Consider the following 20277-nt stretch of genomic DNA (forward strand, 5'->3'; position numbering starts at 1 on the left):
AGCAGCAGCAGAAAGACTCATTATTGGCTGGAGAGGACAGGAAGATTTTATGTTAAGGCAACAGAACTATGCCTTAAACGATGGAGATACTGCAAAGCAGAGGAAAAAAGGAAGGGACATTCAAAAAGGAGACAAATTGTGAACAAACGTACAAAACAGTCTACACGGGATAATGAGGAGGGATTTGAGAAGGGTTATATTGAGACCTAGTAGAACTTAAGTTTGGAAGGTAGACTTAACCGATATAACAGGTCATGAAAACCACATAAAGATAGTATTATATGGTCTTTAAAAGCATGAGCATTAGAAACAGGAGTTTGAAATCTGGCTTAGCAACTTGATTTGTGTTCTTACGAAAATTATTTAGCATTTTGAAGTCCCATCCCTTAACTCTAAAATGGTGAGTGATAGCTACCTTACAGTTTTGAAGATTAAATGAGATATATATGTAGGGCACTTGTACTACATAGTGTATTTTAAGTATGCAATAAATGGTAGACTTTATAAATTTCACATACCAAATACACAGAAAAGCACATATAAAGGATTTAAGTGATAGAACTTTTTACACTTTTTCCTTTTTTAAAATTTCAGTGGGTTATTTCTGAAAATTAGTCATGTTCTTGGCCACAAGGCAAACCTTAAAAAATTCTGAATAGTAGCAGTTTTGAGGGCAACAGTCTCCAGTCTAATAAATAATCAGTTAGTGGCAATAAAAAAATGACTCAAGTCATTTTATACACTTAATAATTGAGAAAGATCTAGTTTCCCCCTAGATCAAAGAGGAAATCTATTGAAGTTATGAATTGTCAAGAAATAAAAAGGAAAACACTTTATACGAAAACCTATGGGACATAGCCAAGCTTACACTGAGAAGAAAATTAATACCCTTAAGTACTTATATTGTTAAGATAGAAATTGATAAACGAACATGTAAATAGAGTAAGGAAATAAATGAATTAATATTCAGTTTAAATAACAAGAACAAAATAAATCAGTTGGAAATAATGTAATTAGTTAAGGATAAATACAGAAATGAGTAAAGTAATAAAGTTGTAGAAAGGATATATAACACCAAAAGTTTATTTTTTTGGTAAAGATCAATAAAACAGATGAAACACTACCAAGTCTGATTAAGAAAACAAAGGACCAAAAGAGCACAAATAAGAAAAGTGGCAAATTTTTAAATGAGAGAACATATACAACTCTGTGGTAATCCACTTGAAAAGCTAGAAGAAATAATTTACCGGTGAACTATTAATGAATCAAATAATAAAAACTTAAAAGGAAAATGCCTAAAAATTACTTACTGAAATCTTAAGAGCAAGACTATAAAATGGTGAAACACTAAACTATTCCTATTAAAATCAGGGATAAGATCACTATTCAATGTTATTTTGAAGTTTCACGCTAACAAGATAAGGAATGTGTAAATACTGGGAAAGAAGAGACAAAAGTTATCTTTACTTATAACTTATATAATTATACCCAGAAAATACATAAGAAAAACTATTAGAATTCATGGGATAATTTGAGAAGGTGGGTGCATAAGGGATATGTATTAAATAAAATCAGTAGTTCTTACCGGTATTAGCAGTATCTGGCATGGAATGGTGTTTATTCACGGCAAATAAAACAACAACAAAAAAACAAATAAGTTTGATGGAAAAGGCATAGGAACGTTTCTTGAAAAACTAGAAAATTTGATTGAAGGACTTGAATTATTCATGACAGAGAGAAGTTAGATTTAGTATCATAGAAATGTAATCTGCCTCAAATTAATAGAAATGTAATGCAATAACACTTCTAAGTATACATGAGAGTTTAGCAAATGATAAATAACATTTCTGTTCAGTGGAAAGGAAATGTTTTATTTAATAAATAGTGCTGATATAATTGGTTCTCCATATGGGAGACAATAAAGTACTATACTCATACCATATATAAAAACAGCAATTCTATATGAATTAAAAACCTTAAAGTAAAAATAGAGTTTCTCATGCCAGCTAGTAAATTAATCACTGGCATTTATCACCTCTTTCTCCTAAGACCCCATTTAAGTGATAGTAAAAAAAAGGTTTTTTTTAAGGTATGTACTTATAATGCCATAGAGTGAGAGGGAACCAAATAGAGATTGCAGCAAATTTCTGGAAGATGAAGAAATCATGGAAATTAAAAATGATTGCTAAAAATTAATCACGGACCTTAAGACTTCTTAGTTCTCTGTTGTTTCCAGCGTAGCAGGTTGTTTCCTGTTATTTAAAAGTGAAATACTAATCTTGAGAATTTTTCAGTAGCCTTTGAAACTATCTGGGCTACCTTGGGGTGTTTAAATACCTGAAATTATCTGGGCTACCTTGGGGTGTTTAAATACCTGAAATTATCTGGGCTACCTTGGGGTGTTTAAATACCTGAAATTATCTGGGCTACCTTGGGGTGTTTAAATACCAGAATTGGAAATTCATGTTCTGGGCCAGGTGTCAGCAAACTGCCATTGTCTTTGTAAAATAAGTTTTATTGGAACATGGTCATGCCCATTTATTTAGGTATTATCTGTGGCTGCTTTTGTGTTAAAACAACAAAGGTGATTGTGACAGAAATCTTAGGGCTCACAAAGCCTTTTCAGAAAATGTTTGCCAATTCAGGTAATTTTGGTGGCCATCTTGGAGCTTGTCCTTGCTGGGAATAGGCTTGGATAGAGTCCAGCCAAAGTAAGTAGCCATTTACAGAATGCAAGGAAAGGAAGGATTGAGCAAAGAATATAGCAGATAGGAAACTGAATATCATCACCTATTGGGTCTTAGTAGAGAATAGGAAGAGAAGTAGAATGGAAGATAAGGACCTGGATTGGTTGTTAAATAAAGAGAAAAGAATTGGGTGCCAGGGTGACAGCCGGTTGAGTGTCCGACTTTTTATTTCTGCTCAGGTCATGACCCCAGGGTTGTGGGATTGAGCCCCACGCTCGGTTCTGCACTGAGCATGGAGCCTACTTAAGATTCTCTCTCTTCCTCTGCTCCTCTTCCCTGCTCATGTGTTCTCTCTCTCTGTCTCTCTAAAATTTAAAAAAAAAAATTTTTTAAAGAAGAAGAATAAAAAATAGGTGAGGACTCTGCTTGGAATTAAAACTTTTTTTTTTTTTTTTTTGGTGGGAGGGAGGGGAGGGTGGGTGATGGGTATTGAGAAGGGCACCTTTTGGGATGAGCACTGGGTGTTGTATGGAAACCAATTTGACAATAAATTTCATATTTAAAAAAAACAAAACTTTTTTTTGGTATAATGGTTTTTGTATCTGACAAACTTCTTAAATTTTCATAATTTAAAATTTTTATCCTTTGCTAATGCCTCTTCAATCATTATTCTTTCAAAAAAATTTACTGTGCTAATTAGTAAGTAGGACTTCAAGGATTGTGTTGAATGAAAGTGGTAATAATAGACATCCTTATCTTATTCTTCATTTTAAAAAGAATGCCCCTAACATTTCACTGTTAAAAATGTTTAGCTTTTGCCAGCTTCCATTATGTTTCCAGTTTATTAAGAGTTTTTTTCTTGCATAGCTAATGACTTTGATTTTTCTTATATAATATTTTAATGTAGTGAATGACACATAAATGATATAATGTTAAAGTATCCTTTGATTCATAGGATAACCCAGCCTGATTCTGCTATAGTTTCTTTACTGTATACTAATATATCCTGCTTCCTGATACTTTGTTCAGGATTTTTGTATTAATATTCATGATAATATTAGCCATAATTATTTTTCGCACTACCTTTGACTTTTATATCATAATTGTATTGGCCTGATAGAATGCATGTTAACTATTATTTCTATTCCTGGGAAAGTTTTATAAAGTTGGAATGATTTGTTTCTTAAATGTTTGGTAGAAAGTGTATGTAAAACTGTTTGGATCTGGTGTTTTTTTGTGTTGGGAAGAGAAGGGAGAAAATATTTACTGCTCCAATTTTTCAATAGTTATAGAACTATTAAGGTTTTCTATTTCTTCTTAAATCAGCAACCCCCTTCCAAATTTTGTTCATATTCTGTATTTGGTCTCTTCTCTCTGTCTAATCATATTTAGCCTTTTCAGAGAACCAACTTTTTGCTTTAATCTTCAAACTCTACTAAAAGGTATCAAAGAAGGCTTCTCAGCAGACCTCAGACCTTTTTTTTTCTAGAGACAATGACTATATTTTTGTATATCCTTTTGGTGACATTTTTTATGCTTACACAGTCCTTTTAATATAACAGGATGGACCATATGAGATGCAATGACCTGCACTCTTTTGGGGTTTTGGGGGGGTTTTTTGCCTTTTTTTTCTTAACATCAACTTCATTCTTTTTAATGCCAGTGTAGTATTCCACTGCACAGTTGTATCCTATTTATTTAAAAGTAGTTATGCTTTTATACCAAATAAAAACTCCCACTTGCTTGAAGTAACATACCTGATCTTTTACTCCTACTCTACAGACATCATCAGAGAACTCCAAAAGAGGGTGTATTCCATTTAAATATCTTTAATTAAAAAACAAGACTGTTTCCATAATTTAAGTGCAATATAATGTTCTTAGACATTTAAATCTCTGTTCCTTCTTCGATTCATATTAGTGTGTAATATGAGTAGTAGATGCAATTTTATCTATTTTCTTATGGCTGTCCTTTTGCCCAGTGCCCATATTTAAAGCCCAACTTTTCACATGTATTTGAAATGCTACCTTCATTATGACTAAATTTACATGTATTTACTTATGGATTTGTGTGTGTGTGTGTGTGTGTGTGTGTGTGTGTGTGTGTGTGTTCCCATGGTTGACCTATTCAAATGACGATATCCTAACTTTTAAAAAACTTTTTTAAAAACTTTTTAAAATAAGGTTATTTATTTTTGAGAGAGAGCACAAGTTGGGGAGAGGCAGAGAGAGAGAGAGAGAGAGGGAGACACAGAATCTGAAGCAGGCAGGCTCTGAGCTGTCAGCATGGAGCCTGACACAGGGCTTGAATTGAACCCCAACCTGTGAGACCATGACCTGAGCCAAAGTCGGGCGCCCAACCAACTGAGCCACCCAGGCATCCCCAAAAATGACTTTGGACTTAAAAAAGAATTGGAAAAATAGTATAGTAATTTCCTGTATACCCTTCACTCAACTTCCCAGCTTCCCATAATGTTAACATCTTACATATTCACAGTACAAGTATCAGGACTAAAAAATGAACATATTGGTACAATGTAGTTAACTATATACTTTTTTTTATTTATAAAGGCTTTGTACAATATTTTAATATGTGGTAGTTCTAGTCCTTCTCTTCTCTTTTCATATTTTCCCTTTTTTGCTTGTTTTTCCAAATGTCTAGCTACAGAAAACAAAATGAAAACAAACCTTATGTAGCATTTTTACTGGGACTGTATAAGATTTATAAATTAAGTTGGGGGAAATGACATCTTCATGATACTGAATCTTTACATGAACAAGGTGTGTTTATATTTCCTCATATATGTTTTGGATTCTTTGTTCAGTTTATGCCTAAGTATTTTTTACCCCTAAAAATTAGAAATAGGGACCTTTCCTTCCATTTCATCTTCTCTCTGATTTCTCTTTGCACATAAAAAGGAAAGATTTCTGTATGTTTTGGACTATGCTAAATACCTCAGTTACCTTATAGTAATATTTAGTTGATTCTTTGGGATATTCTAGGTATGTAATTATTTCATCTGCCAATTTTATTCCTTTTAACTTCTTTACTCTAGTGCAATGAGTAACATAGGGGTAAAAATGGGCTTCCCTGACTTTGGAAATAGATCCACTGTTTTCACATTAAATATGGTTCTGGCTTTGGGGCTGATGTCATGTTAAAGAAGAAGAAGAGTCCTTTTACATTCAGTATTCTCAACCAAGAACGGCACTGTATTTGTAGAACATCTTTTCATCACCTTTGCCAGAATCATATTTTGTTTTCTGTGTCGATCTATTAGTATGTTCAATGATGTCGATTTTCTAATAGTGATTTTTATTATAAATTTTAGATTTTCTTTCTCTTTGCTGTTAGTTTTGATTGATTACATTTTCTAGAAATTACCTATTTAAGTTTTCAAGTTTATTTGCATACAGTTGAGCAAAGTAGTCTTTTAGGATTCTTTTGCTTTGTTATCTTTCTGTTAGTATTTTCCTCTTATTGCCACCTAAAAGTGCTAGCAAATACATATTTTTTAATCCATCAAAACAAAACAATAAAAACAGTTTCACTGATTTAAAAAAAAAATGATCCCAGACTTCGTACATTAGTAATAATGATAACTCCAAATTTAATTCTAATTGAATATCTTACCAGCCTGCAACTTTTCTTCCTCCTTGCATTAATTTCTTCGGATACTTCTAAGTTTGTTTTTCAGTGAACATTTGGATAAAAGTCTGAATAACAGTCCCATTGCTTTCTTTTCTCTTAACCTTTCTCTGATGGGGTGAGGATCTCTCTAATGGCATCTTGACTACAGAAAAACAAATTGGGATATTTGCATACTCCCATTAAAGTGAAAGATTCCAAGGTTTTATTAATTTCATGAGATAAATTTTCAGTTTTTTAATGTTGCTGAGTGACTTGCAATTAAGATCTATTTGGCATGTAATTCTAATGATTGTATAAAAGGTGTTCTAAAGTAAATTTATGATTTCTCAAATTTTGCATCAAGCAGTTTTAACTTAGGGAAGAATGGTTGCAACAATTTAAAAGAATACAAGGGAGTATTACTCCGTGAAACATCTTCTTGTTCCCATCAAATTATGATTGTGATTCTGGAAGGGGGGGAAAGTGTTCAGATGTTTTAATTATCCATATGAAGGGTTGAATGTTTTTCCCTTCAGTAAAGAACGCTTCGTCTATGCTCATTTTGCCCATCTGGCTCTTTCTGTGATTGTGTGAGGTCTCCATGTCTTCACATACCTGTGTATACCTGTTTCTTTCCAGTGTTAGTTACCTTTAATATTTTATTATTTTAGTGCAAAGTTGCCTGTTAAAATGTTATTTGAAATAAAGAATTTCAGGGCTTGCATTATTAAATTCTGTCAGTTCCCCACTTCTGCTACATGGTTTTTAGTATATTTTCAGACCCGCTTGTTAATGGGATGATGTAAAGCAGATTAATGATCATACCCACTAGTTTCTCTTTCATTTTTGAGATGTGTCTGTACTTTTCAAGTGGCTGAATTACTTCTTTACCCTTTGTCCCTTGGTCACAGGACAGAAGCTTAAAACAGATTGACATTGGGTCTTTCTAAGGAAGATATGTTACATGTGTCTTTTTTTTTTTTTTTTAAACGTTTTATTTATTTTTGAGACAGAGAGAGACAGAGCATGAACGGGGGAGGGGCAGAGAGAGAGGGAGACACAGAATCGAAAGCAGGCTCCAGGCTCTGAGCCATCAGCCCAGAGCCCGACGCGGGGCTCGAACTCACGGACCGCGAGATCGTGACCTGAGCTGAAGTCGGACGCTTAACCGACCGAGCCACCCAGGCGCCCCACATGTGTCTTTTTATAACATATGTTTACATAGCACTTTTATTTTCAACCTGCCTTTTCTTACTTAATTCTAACAGTATCCCTGTAATATACATGCTGCAGAAGAAAGCACTAACAGTATCCCTGTTATTTGTGCAGATAGTAGTAGATAGCCATTTTACAAATGGTGAAAGGAATTAAAATGCAGGGACAAAGATTAAACCATGACCAAGCCTGAAATTAAGACCTGGGTCTCCAAATACAAATCTAGTTCTCATTGTTTTCAATCGTAAAGATTTTTGTCAGTGATTGCCCACCTCCCATGACTCACTTTCCTCCTCAGATGACAATGGGTTGCATCAAATATATCATTAACTCAAAGAAATGGCTATATCAGAGTCCTTTGTTTTTCCTTGTTAAGGACCTTCCAGTTGCTGAACTCCAATATTGCCTTGACTAGTTAGTGTTATAACCTGGCTGCCTTGATTTGTGTAGTGGATTTTATTACAGAAGCATCTTCTTATGTCAAGATCTTTAAGTATCGTTTACAGACAAACTTTTGTAATACTTTTTAGTTCTAAAAGAATTAAGGTAGGCAGAATTTTATTTATTCTAAATTGTGTTTGGGATTAAACTAAAAAGAGAATCTGGGTCTTCTGAACTTGGTTAGTCTTAATCTAACTCTTAGCAATCTCTAATTCTTCATACTAAGGATCTCTTACTACCTAGCTATCTTCTATATCTTTCTTTTCTTCCTTCTTCTTTCACAGTGATGTAATTAATTGCCAGAGTCTACCTCACTTCTCTTTGACAATTTCTACTTCCAAAATCATCAGTTTTCTTTAAATGTCTTTTGGCCTCATTCTGAGCACAGTGGGTCCAAAGACCGCATATGCTATAGCATGGCCTATTATATTCATCTTTTTTAATAAATGTAATAGAACTTTGTATTAGTAATTCTTATTTTTCATCTTCCTATCAAAAAGATTTGAATTCTCAATCAAGGGCTGTCCTTTGTATTCGTTCTGTTAAATGGCTACCTTTTTAATGAGGACTTCTTGAAAGTTCAGAACTAACTACTTCCCCATGGATGATACTTAAGACTGTCCTTCTATCAAAGTGACAAAATGTAATACCTAATCTCATTAATTCACTCTGACTTTAAAGTTATGTAGCTATTGGACAAAATCCATAAATAACGTTACCAATATAAATTTCTTATCAATGCTTATACTTCATTACATAAGTTTTGCCTGTAAGACCAGTTAAAGTATCTTTGAAAACTTGAAGAAAGTCCTAACCTGACAGAAATCTCATCCACCTGTGAAAAGGCAAATGTAATCAAACACTACTGAGGTTCTCTTCTATTTTATTCCTCCTTGTCTTCAGCGAAGACTCCAGTGTTTCATCCTCTTAGAAAGATGCTGCTTGAACAATATTGGTTTGAAACCATTACTGCTAATTAACACAGTTCTTATTAAATGTCTCCAGAATTTTGTTTCTTAATCCCTTTCTTTATAAACAAGCAGCCACGATTTTTTTAGTAGTGAATTTCAAAATCCTTTTTAACCTTATAGGTCCAAGGGTAGCCAAGGATGGCTGCAGCTTCATATGATCAGTTGTTAAAGCAAGTTGAGGCACTGAAGATGGAGAACTCAAATCTTCGACAAGAGCTAGAAGATAATTCCAATCATCTTACAAAACTGGAAACTGAGGCATCTAATATGAAGGTATCAAGACTGTGACTTTTAATTGTAGTTTATCCATTTTTATTCAGTATTCCCTCCTGTAAACTTGGGGTTAGATACTTTGCTTACTTAAAAGTGTATTTTAAGTTCAGCAGTAATATGTAAACTCCTTCCTGCAAAAGTTAACATGTATGTTTTGACCAAAATGTATTAAATTAATCCAGCGAATCATGTAGAGAAAATAATCGTAAAACCCCAATTACTAGTTAGTTCTTAGTTGTTTTTAAGCTTAAAAATAAGAGACCAGCTTTAGCATCACTATACTGAGGCTGGGTGTTCTGTGTAATTCATAGAAACTAGTCTCACAACTTTAGAGTGTACCTTAATTATTAAAGATAGTCTTCCTCCCCAGCTGTCCAGATCTTGTCTCCACTTAAGTGCTATAGTGATAAATGATCAAGAAAAATGGAATTCCCTAATGGGAAGAGTCCAGAACTGAGAGTCGGTACCTGGTCCTATTCCTTTTTTTTGCCACAAGTCAAGTTGTATCACCTTTAGAAACGCTTCTGGACTTAAGGTGCCTTATTTGGAAAGTACAGGCATCACACTAGCCTAGATGCTTTCCATGACTCTTTCAAGTCCTGAAATTGGTTTGCCAAATAGCATTGAAAAGTTGTGATAACCTCCAAGAAAAGTTATAAAATACTCAGTTTGTAGTGGGGAAGATATGTTCTAATTTCAGAATAATTGAGGTTAAAATTTTAGCTATTTTAATTTCCAGTTACTTAGGCAGATTATCTTCTCACTGAACTTAATAACTTTATAAATTTGGAGATCATCAACAAAACTGTTAACCTCTTTCTCTTTTAAAAACTCTTCCTGCTTTGTGTTGTTTCTGCCTCTTGGCTATTTTAGCATCCGGGTGCCTGACCCTGTTCTTCCTATCTGTCCACTACTCATTCATTTCCTATTTTCTTCTAATTCTTTTTCTATGCATTTTGAGGTCTCCCTTATTCTTCAAGCTTCTGTACATCACTGAACTAGTTTGCTCCTCTCTTACCCTTTATAGTCTAATCATAACAGTTCAACCTTTTACTCATATGTATAATTCTATCCATAAATCTTTTTTATTTTAATTACCTATTTCTGTGGCTAAAACTGTCTTCAGCAATGATAGATCTGTAAGATACCTACTTCCAGTCCTTTTGGACATAAGGTAAACTTTAAATAAACATGTTTCCTCACCACGAACTGTGACCTTAAAAACAGCCAAATCAGTTATCTAATGGGTTAAAAAAGAACAGTTTGCTATTTTAACACTGATCAACACAATATATCTAAAATTATTGTACATGGCATGTGGTTTTAAAAGTTTGAAGATACAAAATTAAAGTTCCCTACAGGACTACTCTTTCATCTACTTTGGGAAGTATATTTTGCAAAGAACTCCTCTTGGCAGGTCTGTCTAGACCTTTATAGTACATAATTTTGACATCCCTTTTAACTTTTTGCTTAAGTATTTGAGCAAATTCAGGATTAATTTTTGGGAGACATTTTAACCTACCCTTACACCCATCTCCATGCTGAAGTGGAATGTCTCAGAGTAACAATACAAGTCAGACCCTTAAATTTCTACAGTGGAATTTCAGGTTGACCACTTATCCATGCGGTATAATATTATACATCATGAATAATGAACACTTAAGGTATGTCTGAATTCAACCATGAATTGATTATTACTCAGCAAGTGCTTCTGCAGACATCTTTGCAAAGACGTCCACATATTTCTTTAGGATTGGGCATATGGTATCAAAGCAGTTGCAACCTTATAATGAAATTATTTATGTAACTCTCCTTAAAACGCTTTAAGCTCAAGAGCATGAACTATGACCATTTGTTTTGTCTTGGAGTATTGATTTGTGAAAAGACTCTTGGAAACACTGGCACTTCCTACATTGGATTAAAGTTAATCCAAAACGGTAGTTATTTATCTCAAAATCACTTATTATTCTTTGGAATAGATTATATATATAATCTTGAATCATGTTTCCTGTTCATTAACCTGGTTATCCCAAAGAAAGGCAAGGTGGGTCTTCAACTAGATAATTTAAGTATTTCTGAAATTTACACGGTAGTACCATCTAGTGGCAAAAAAGAATACTATTTGCTGTTGATTACAAGGCATTCATACAGATAAGCTGCACAAATATTTGTGTGTGTGTGTGTGACAGGGAAATATGTGTACAATAGAGAAATGTGAACCCTGACTATATATTTGAAAACATTAAAGAAAAGCTTATCTTTTAGGTATAATGATGGCATTATGGTTTAGAAAGAATCCCTGTTTAAATATATGTACTGAATTATTTATAGAAGAAATAATATGATGCCTGAGTCAGGGAGGGGAATAGAGGAAGTGGGTATGGATATAGATGAAACAAGATCATAAGTTTATAATTATCAAGGCAGAATGTGAGGATACATGGGAGTTTGCTATAATGTTCTCCATACTTGTGTAGATATTTGACATTTTCTGTAAAAAAATAAAATAAAATAAAATGACAAAATAAAATAGATATTTCATGGGATTTAGATGACCTGGAAACAGATAAATACAGAAATTGTAGCTAAATTTAAAAGAAATTATGTACTGTATTTTTTATTCCAGGGTTGGAACTCAGTCAACTTGATTTACTTTAAAATGCTGAGCATAGGGGTAGCTGGGTGGCTCAGTCAGTTGAGCGTCTGACTCTTGATTTTGGCTCAGGTCATGATCCCAGGGTTGTGGGATCAAGCCTTGCATCTGGCTCCACACAGCATGGAGCCTGCTGTCTCTTCCCTGCTCACAGTTTCTGTCTCTCACTCTAAAAAAAAAAAAATAATAGTAATTTAAAAAATAAAATGCTGAGCATAGCAGCAAGATAAACATGGCCATGTAGAGATGTGAAGCCTTTAAACTGAGAGATATCATGGTATAGAAAAATTATCTGTAGGTAAATTATTAATGAACCATTTATATCTTTGTTGTATTTTGTCAGAATGAAATTTTATAAATTGTTGTAGAACTTCAAAATCACATACATGTAGAGTATCTTATTTTCAGAGTATAAGAAAGAATTAGAAATAAAAACTCAGATCAACACATTTCATAACTTAATTGGAAGATTTAATTATTAAATATATTTGGTTAATGAAAAGAATATATAACTGAGATAGTGACAGAAACAGAAGTGGGTCAAGTAACAACCTCCCTGAAATGGCATAGTTGCTCATTGATAAATATTTTCTTTTCACTTATATCACCATAGAACATTTCACCTCTAATAAATAATCCTTTAATGTTTCCAAAATCTTAAAATGTTTTTAAAAATAATGTGTGGTTATATAATATAAATAATTTTAAAACCAAATTTCCAAGACTTATAAATGCAAATGAGTATTCTCTCCTTCAAAATACATATTAATTGTAAAAACTGCCATTTATCAAAACATTTTCTGAAATATTTAGAATTGCTCTGCAGTTGTGTTACATTTTTGTTTTGTTTTGTTTTGTTTTTTAAGTCTTTGAAATTGAGAACTACTTCTGTAAGGTTGTATGCAGTACTCAGCTCCAGGCAGTCATTCCTACTCCAACAACTAAGAAACACTGGATAAAATACAAAAATCATACTTTAAAAGACCTTGGAGAACTGTGGAGTCATCAAGGGGTATATTAACTAAAATTCATAAGAGGAAAGATCTCTTTCTAGAGCAGAGATCACTGGTGATTTTCTTCCCCATGGATATTTACTGATTCTGAATACAGACTGCTGTTAATTACTGGCACAAGCAGGACTCCATTGGAGGAAAGAAACTGTCACAACTCTTGACAAATGTGGGCAGATGTGAAGTATTGACATATAGAGGAGCTCCAAATGCATGGCTAGTTTTCCCCAATGGCATTGGCTGAGTCTTGTGAAGGATGCTGGGGATGGACTAGGAAAGCTGAATATTGGGAGGCTAAGTCCTGCTGTGAGAAGGACACATTATTTTCACACAGGAGGTCTCCTTCACAAAACATTTGCCAGATTTTTACTTTGTGGAGCAGACTAAAGACCTAAGCTCACTGCGTCCAAGGGACAGAACTTTTAGGGCTAAGGAGTCAGGTACCACCTGAGAATAAGGCTGAGCTAGAAAAGCAAAGTGAATATTCTTTAATCTTGAAATGCTTGAGAGACACAGACTTAAGGTAGGTAGGCCCTGTATCAAATATGGCTAGTTTTTCTTTTAAGATAAATGTCAGATTTGGGAGCTGTATAGGGAAGGAGGCTAAGGGCTAAGGAGACAGAAACCTATATTATTTTCAGTCTAAATTTAGGGGAGAGACACATTTACAGAACTTGGCAAATCAAATTGATGTAAATTTTGCTTGAACTGCACCTGTGGCCCATTTTTAGTTCCTGATTGAATGGAGATCAGACTCCAGTAGTGGAAAACGCAAATGCTAAGAGAAAATATGTCTTAAGTCTCTCTTGTTCTTGTATACGTAACGATTGGCACGCAGCTAAGAGTTACAAGAAATGCAGGAAACGAAAATGATAAATGAAGAGAACAGATAGTTAATAGAAGCAAATCCAAAGGTGATCCAGATGTTGGAATTAGAAAAGACTTTAATGTAATTATTATAAATGTCTTGAGAAAAAGAAAAGATGGGTAAAGTGGATGAAAAGTCAGAAAATTTAGACAAAGAATTGTAATCTGTAATTAAAAAGATATTCTAGAACTGAGAAATAGTTTTACTAATAACTTACTGGATTGGACATGTAAACACAGAATTAATGAACTAGTGAGAAGACAGAATTAGTGAACATGTAAGAAAGGTCAATAGAAAATACCCAAATTAAAGCACAGAAAAATAAAAAAATGTGAATAAAAAACTATATGTAAGAGTTATGAAGGACACAGATAGATACAGGCAAATATAATTGAAGAGGAGCCAGAAGGGGCAGGGGAAGAGAATGGAGTGAAAGTAATATTTAAAGAGATAGTTGCTGAGAATTAGTGTAAAGTTGCAAAGTTACAAAGACATGTGATAATTGATTAGACTAGTAGACTAGCAGAAATAGAGTTGAGAAAAATAGCCATACATATTTGGTCACTTGATTTATGACCAAGGCATCCCTGCACTTCATTGGGGCAAGGGTGGTCTTTTCAACAAGTGGTTCAGGGGCAATTAAATATTTGTATAAAGAAAAAAGTAAAGAGTTCAGAGCCCTACCTCTTATCATATGCAAAAATTAATTCAAGTTGGATTATAGACCTTTGTCTTTGTGAAAGACAAAATAGGGGCTTCCAGAAGGAAACATAGGGAACAGCTTCATGTTTTTAAAGTAGACAAAGATTTTGGGGCGCCTGGGTGGCTCAGTCGGTTAAGCATCTACCTTTGGCTCCGGTCATGATCTCACAGTTCCTGAGTTTGATCCCCGCATCAGGCTCTGTGCTGACAGCTTGGAGCCTGGAGCCTGCTTCGAATTCTGTGTCTTCTTCCATCTCTGCCCCTCCCCCACTTGTGCTCTGTCTCTCAAAAATAAATAAATGTAAAAAAAATTTTTTTTAAATAATAAAGTAGGCAAAGATTTCTTAAATAGAATGACAAAGCACTAACCATAAAAGAAAAACATAATCCCTTAAAACCAAGAACTTCTGTTAATGTTTTTAGAAGAAAATATAAGACAGTATCTTTGACGTTGGGTAGGCAAGATTTCTCAGGACACATAAAGGACTAAACAAAAAAAAAAAGGTATAAAATAGACAACATCAAATTAAAAACTAAAATTAAAATCTTTTCAAAAAACTTCATTAAGAAAATGAAAAGGCGGGGCGCCTGGGTGGCTCGGTCGGTTGAGTGTCCGACTTCAGCTCAGGTCACGATCTCGTGGGCCAGTCTGTGGGTTCGTGCCCCGCGTCGGGCTCTGGGCTGATGGCTTGGAGCCTGGAGCCTGCTTCCGATTCTGTGTCTCCCTCTCTCTCTGCCCCTCCCCCATTCATGCTCTGTCTCAAAAATAAATAAAGGTTAAAAAAAATTAAAAAAAAAAAAAAGAAAATGAAAAGGCAAGCCATGGATTACAAGAAAATATTTACAATACATATATCTAATGAAGAACTCAGTATGGATAGATAAAGAATTTTTGCAAACCAGTAACCAAAAAAAAAAAAAAAAAAAATCCAATTTAAAGAATATGGCCAAAAGTTTGAAAAGACAATTCAAAAAGAGAGATAAATGGCCAGTAAGCACATGAAAAGGGGTTCAACATCGCTCATCATCAGGGAAATGCAGATATCATTTCACTCCACTCAAATCACTAAAATTAAAAAGACTGATTGATCATGCATACAGTGGAACATCAGGATGCTCATACATTGCTGGTAGGAGTATAAAATAGTACAGCCAGGTTGGAGAACAGACAGTTCTTTTAAAGTTAAATCCTATGACTTAGCATTTTAACTCCCAGATATGTACTCGAGAAGTGACTGCATGTGTTCACTAAAAGATACATGCAAGAATGTGCATAGTAGCATTCTTCATAATAGCCTCCAAATGAGTAACAACCCAAATGCCCACTAGGAGGATAAAGGATAAATCCACTTGGGTTTATTCATACAGTGGACTACTGTACAGCATTGAAAAACTGTGAATTGATACGTGTAATAGCATGGATGAATCTCATAAATGTTTGGTGAGCAAAAAACATGAGACACAAAAGATTATATGTTGTATGAGTCCATTTATATGAAGTGCACAAACATGCTAAACTAATTGAAAGTCTCAAAACTTTTTTAAACCTTAAATTTCAACAATTTTATTTACCTCTATGGTTACAGTTTTTATCAATAGATTTTTTTTAATGTTTCTTTATTTTTGAGAGAGAGTGAGCAAGTAAGGGAGGGGCAGAGAGAGAGAGAGGGAGGGAGACAGAAGCTTGGAAGCAGGCTCTGTGCTGCCAGTACAGAGCCTGATGTGGACTTGAACTCACGAACTGTGAGATCATGACCTGAGCTGGTCAGATGCTTAACCAACTAAGCCATCCAGGTGCCCCTCAATAGATTTCTAACCATATGTACAGAAACTTTTTGAAAAAGCTCTTGTTACAAATTGTGCATATTCAATATTTTTAAAAATTAAGAAATAAAGACCAGTAAAAAGATATCAAAATCACCCATTAAAAATTCTTTTTTAAATCAGATAACCTTTGACAGTGTATAGATTTTTCTCTCTGCACATTATATGCAGGCATGCATTTGATGGGATTATATTTTGCAGCATGCTTCTTAAAAATTGTATGTACTGGGGCACCTGAGTGGCTCAGTTGGTTAAGTGTCCGACTTCGGCTCAGGTCATGATCTTGCGGTTTTTGGGTTCAAGCCCCATGTCTTGCTGACAGCTCAGAGCTTAGAGCCTGCTTTGGATTCAGTTTCTCCCTCTCTTTCTGCCCCTCCCCCGCTCACACTCTGTCTCTCTCAAAAATGAATTTTTTTAAAAATTGTTTTTAATTTTGTGTATCATCATAGTCTTTTCATATCAATAGTTATAATATTAATGTAGTTGCATAGTATTCCGTTATATGGCTAATTGCCATAAGTTTAATTAATTTTTATTGTTGGATATCCAAGTTTACATGGCCTTGTAATTTGATTTTGATTTTAAGTTTTTTGCTTATTATTTTTAATTTTGAAAAGTTAGGCATATGTCCTATGATATGCCAAGGATTTCTTTTAGTTGTTGTTTTTGGACTTTTTCATCTTTATACCTTTTCTAAAAACAGTATTTTTTTAATACTCATTGTTTAAAAATTACAAAACAAAAAAAATGAAAAAATTGCTTGTAATTCCAGCTTCTTGGAATACCACTGTTAACATCTTGATAATTGTTTTCAGCATCAGCATCACCTGGGAACTTGTTGAAAATGAGGATTTACAGCCTGTATCCCAGGCTTACTGAATGAGCAGTCTGTGGTGCAATAGGCTTATCAGGTGATTCTGATCCATACTGAAATTTCAGACCCACACCTGTAGACTGTGGAGAAGAATCTTGTATGGAGGCCTGATCAGAACTATGCTTTAAAAGGCTCAGTCTGGGGGCGCCTGGGTGGCTCAGTCGGTTGAGCGTCCGACTTCGGCTCAGGTCATGATCTCACAGCTTGTGGGCTCGAGCCCCGCGTCGGGCTCTGTGCTGACTGCTCAGAGCCTGGAGCCTGTCAGATTCTGTGTCTCCCTCTCTCTCTGACCCTCCCCCGTTCATGCTCTGTCTCAAAAATAAATAAACGTTAAAAAAAAAAATTTTTTTTTTTAAATAAAAGGCTTAGTCTGATAGTTCTGTGCATGGTAGGACTACATAGGAGATTATTTAATAGTTTGGGGGGGGGGGTTAATAACCAGGATAATGACAGTAAGAATAGAAAAGAGATGGTTCTAAGAGATACTAGAGGTTGAAGACAGAATTTGATAACCGATTGGTGATATGAAGGAGATGATGCTAAGGACTAAGCCTAAAAGGAAGAAAAGGCCGTTTACATTTAATTAAGAGGATACAAGGCAGAGAACAGGTTGTAGTAGCTCAAAATGATAGTTCTGGACATATATATCATCCAGATATAAGGTGTCTATCAGTCAAATTGGGAAAGTGAATCTGAAGTTTGCAGTTGATTAGAGACCTATGATTTGAAGTTACCTGCTGAAGGATAGTTGTTGAACTGTGAGGCTGGGGAGTATAAGAAATACTTATTAAAGGGCCATTGAAGCACTACAAGTAGTAGCCCTGGATGGAAGGAGAATCAGGATCCTGAGAAACACAGATAGCCTAGAATGATAGTTCTCAAACCTTATGGAAGGAATGGTGTCCTGAAGTTTATAGCAGACATTTTAGAGTATTCATTCAAGTATCACATCACTATACACATTTGTTCCTGTCCCACAGATGTGATACATTTTGGCCTTAATAATTTGAATGTGAGTATCTATCACCTCCATGTTCCTTTCAACCACCAATGTGGTCTGTTATTTGAAGGTCAGATTGTAAGTCCACAGGCTATTTCTTGTTAACATAGGGATTCTTTTTTTAATGTTGATAATGTCACTGTCAAGGTAAACGAGTAAGGTTGTTTTTGCTGCATTCACTTTTTGACAGATTTTCTTTCCACTCTGTTTATGGATCATTTTCATTTTGGAGAATACTGCCCATAGTTACAAGGTCATACATGTTCAAGAACATTGTCCTGTGTTTGGAAACCTAATTGGTCAACAAGACTTTGCTGGGAACTTGAATGGAATGCCCCGGAATATGAAAAATACAATATAAATTATTAAGGAACATGCAGAAAAAATTGGTAGAAAATGACAGTTTCCAGCATTCTTTGAGGAAAATTTATCAAGAGAAGAACTTAGATGGGAAAGAAATTGCTTCAAAAGTCAGGAGGCAGTAAGCAAGAATATAGTCATTTCATTATTGGGTGAATGTAAATTAGTATGCTAGAATATATTTAAATACGGTATATAGAAACTTGAATATTTGTTAGGATGTTAAATAAGACAGCATATTATAATTGTTAATTTGGTGTTTTTCATGGTCATGTTGCAGGCTTCAGAGACATGGATTCTAAACATATAACTAGCTTTTACAACTTGGGCAGGACTTTTGAGTCTTGCTTGACCCATCCGAAAAATGAAAATAATTCACCTTGTATTGTTTTAAAAGTTAGAGATAATGTATCTTAACTGTTCCATATTAGTATCTTGCATAGAGACTCCCCATAATCTCCATTATCACTCCAAATATCACTATTGTTATTGAGATATAATTTATTATTCATAATTAATAATAGGTAATATATGTAGAGTGCTTTACAGCTTAAGATACATTTTCACATTGGTCTGAAATAACTTTTTTCTCTAGCCTACCTAAACACCAGGAAACTTAGAAGCATATCTTCAAGAAATTACTTAGAATTTTGTCATGTTAATATATTGTGTTCTTTTTTACAGGAAGTACTTAAACAGCTACAAGGAAGTATTGAAGATGAAGCTATGGCTTCTTCTGGACAGATTGATTTATTAGAGCGTCTCAAAGGTAGATTTTTTTAAGTATTTTAAAGTAATTTTTAAGCTCCAGTTGTCAACTTTAGGTGTGTATACCCAAATACAGCTTCCCTTGAGCATTTGTTTCAGTTTTGTTGGTATAACAGCCTTATCTATTAGGGTTAGTTGTTAAAATACAAATACATAAAATGTCTCTTTGTCATTCCTTCAGTTAGACATTTAACTGGCTTTGAATAAATTATTTTAGATTTCTTATTTGATCATTTTTCAGCTCTTTTTAAAGCTCATTTCTATTACTCCAGTCTCTAAATAGGCCTTTAGTAAGCTGTATGGGACAGACTGGGCTTATTTCCTTACTTGAAGGAATAAATGCCCTTCTCTGTTCCATCCAGGATAGAAATGCTTTGTCTTGTCACATATAGAAGCTGATTATATGCCATTTTTAGTAGAATTTTAAAAGAATATCTTTCTCATTTTGTTGCTTAAAAATTCAAATACCAAAACAGGTAAAGTGCTTAATGATAATTGAAACTTGGCTGAGAAATTACCTTTAGGTCCTAAAATATATTATTATTTAGCAGGAATCTGAGGAAAGATACTTTGTCTGATTTTCCTTTAACACACTCCTTTTCCCCCTGATTCAAGCTGACTTTGGAGGGAAGTTTAGTCATTGAGTTTCTTAATAATTGTTTATTTAGTCATGTGTATTTGTGCCTTCCTCTGTTACAAATTTAGAGTTGCAGTGAACACTTTTTTTTTTTAAGACTTGATATTTGTATATATTGCATTTATATCTGGAACTAGCAGTCAGCGAATATCTATGAGCATCAGCGTTTGTGATAAGGATTTTCTCTGTTCCCTGCATAAATTTGCTACTCCTACAGGCATTATGTAATATAATGTATATGCAATTATATTATGGGTTAAAATTTGAGGACTAAAACATGAACCTAATATTTTATTTAATTGCATTAGCAATGTTTTAGACCACCTTAAAGCAATTGTTATATAAAAACTTGTCTCTCTTTTAT

At 34.2% G+C, this 20277-nt stretch overlaps 1 protein-coding gene across 5 annotated transcripts in view; it reads left to right on the forward strand.

Moving 5' to 3' along the window:
* APC (APC regulator of WNT signaling pathway) overlaps positions 1 to 20277 on the forward strand; it is a 149510-nt gene that overhangs the window by 62435 nt on the left and 66798 nt on the right. For all 5 annotated transcript variants that reach the window (XM_042991281.1, XM_042991296.1, XM_042991299.1 and 2 more), the window contains exons 2-3: positions 9065 to 9217; positions 19193 to 19277. In XM_042991281.1, the coding sequence (XP_042847215.1) occupies positions 9083 to 9217; positions 19193 to 19277 (220 nt within the window). In that variant the 5' untranslated portion in view covers positions 9065 to 9082. The remainder of the gene's footprint in view (positions 1 to 9064; positions 9218 to 19192; positions 19278 to 20277) is intronic.

Source organism: Panthera tigris, chromosome A1 (genome assembly GCF_018350195.1).
Source record: "Panthera tigris isolate Pti1 chromosome A1, P.tigris_Pti1_mat1.1, whole genome shotgun sequence".
In the NCBI taxonomy this organism is placed as follows: domain Eukaryota; kingdom Metazoa; phylum Chordata; class Mammalia; order Carnivora; family Felidae; genus Panthera; species Panthera tigris.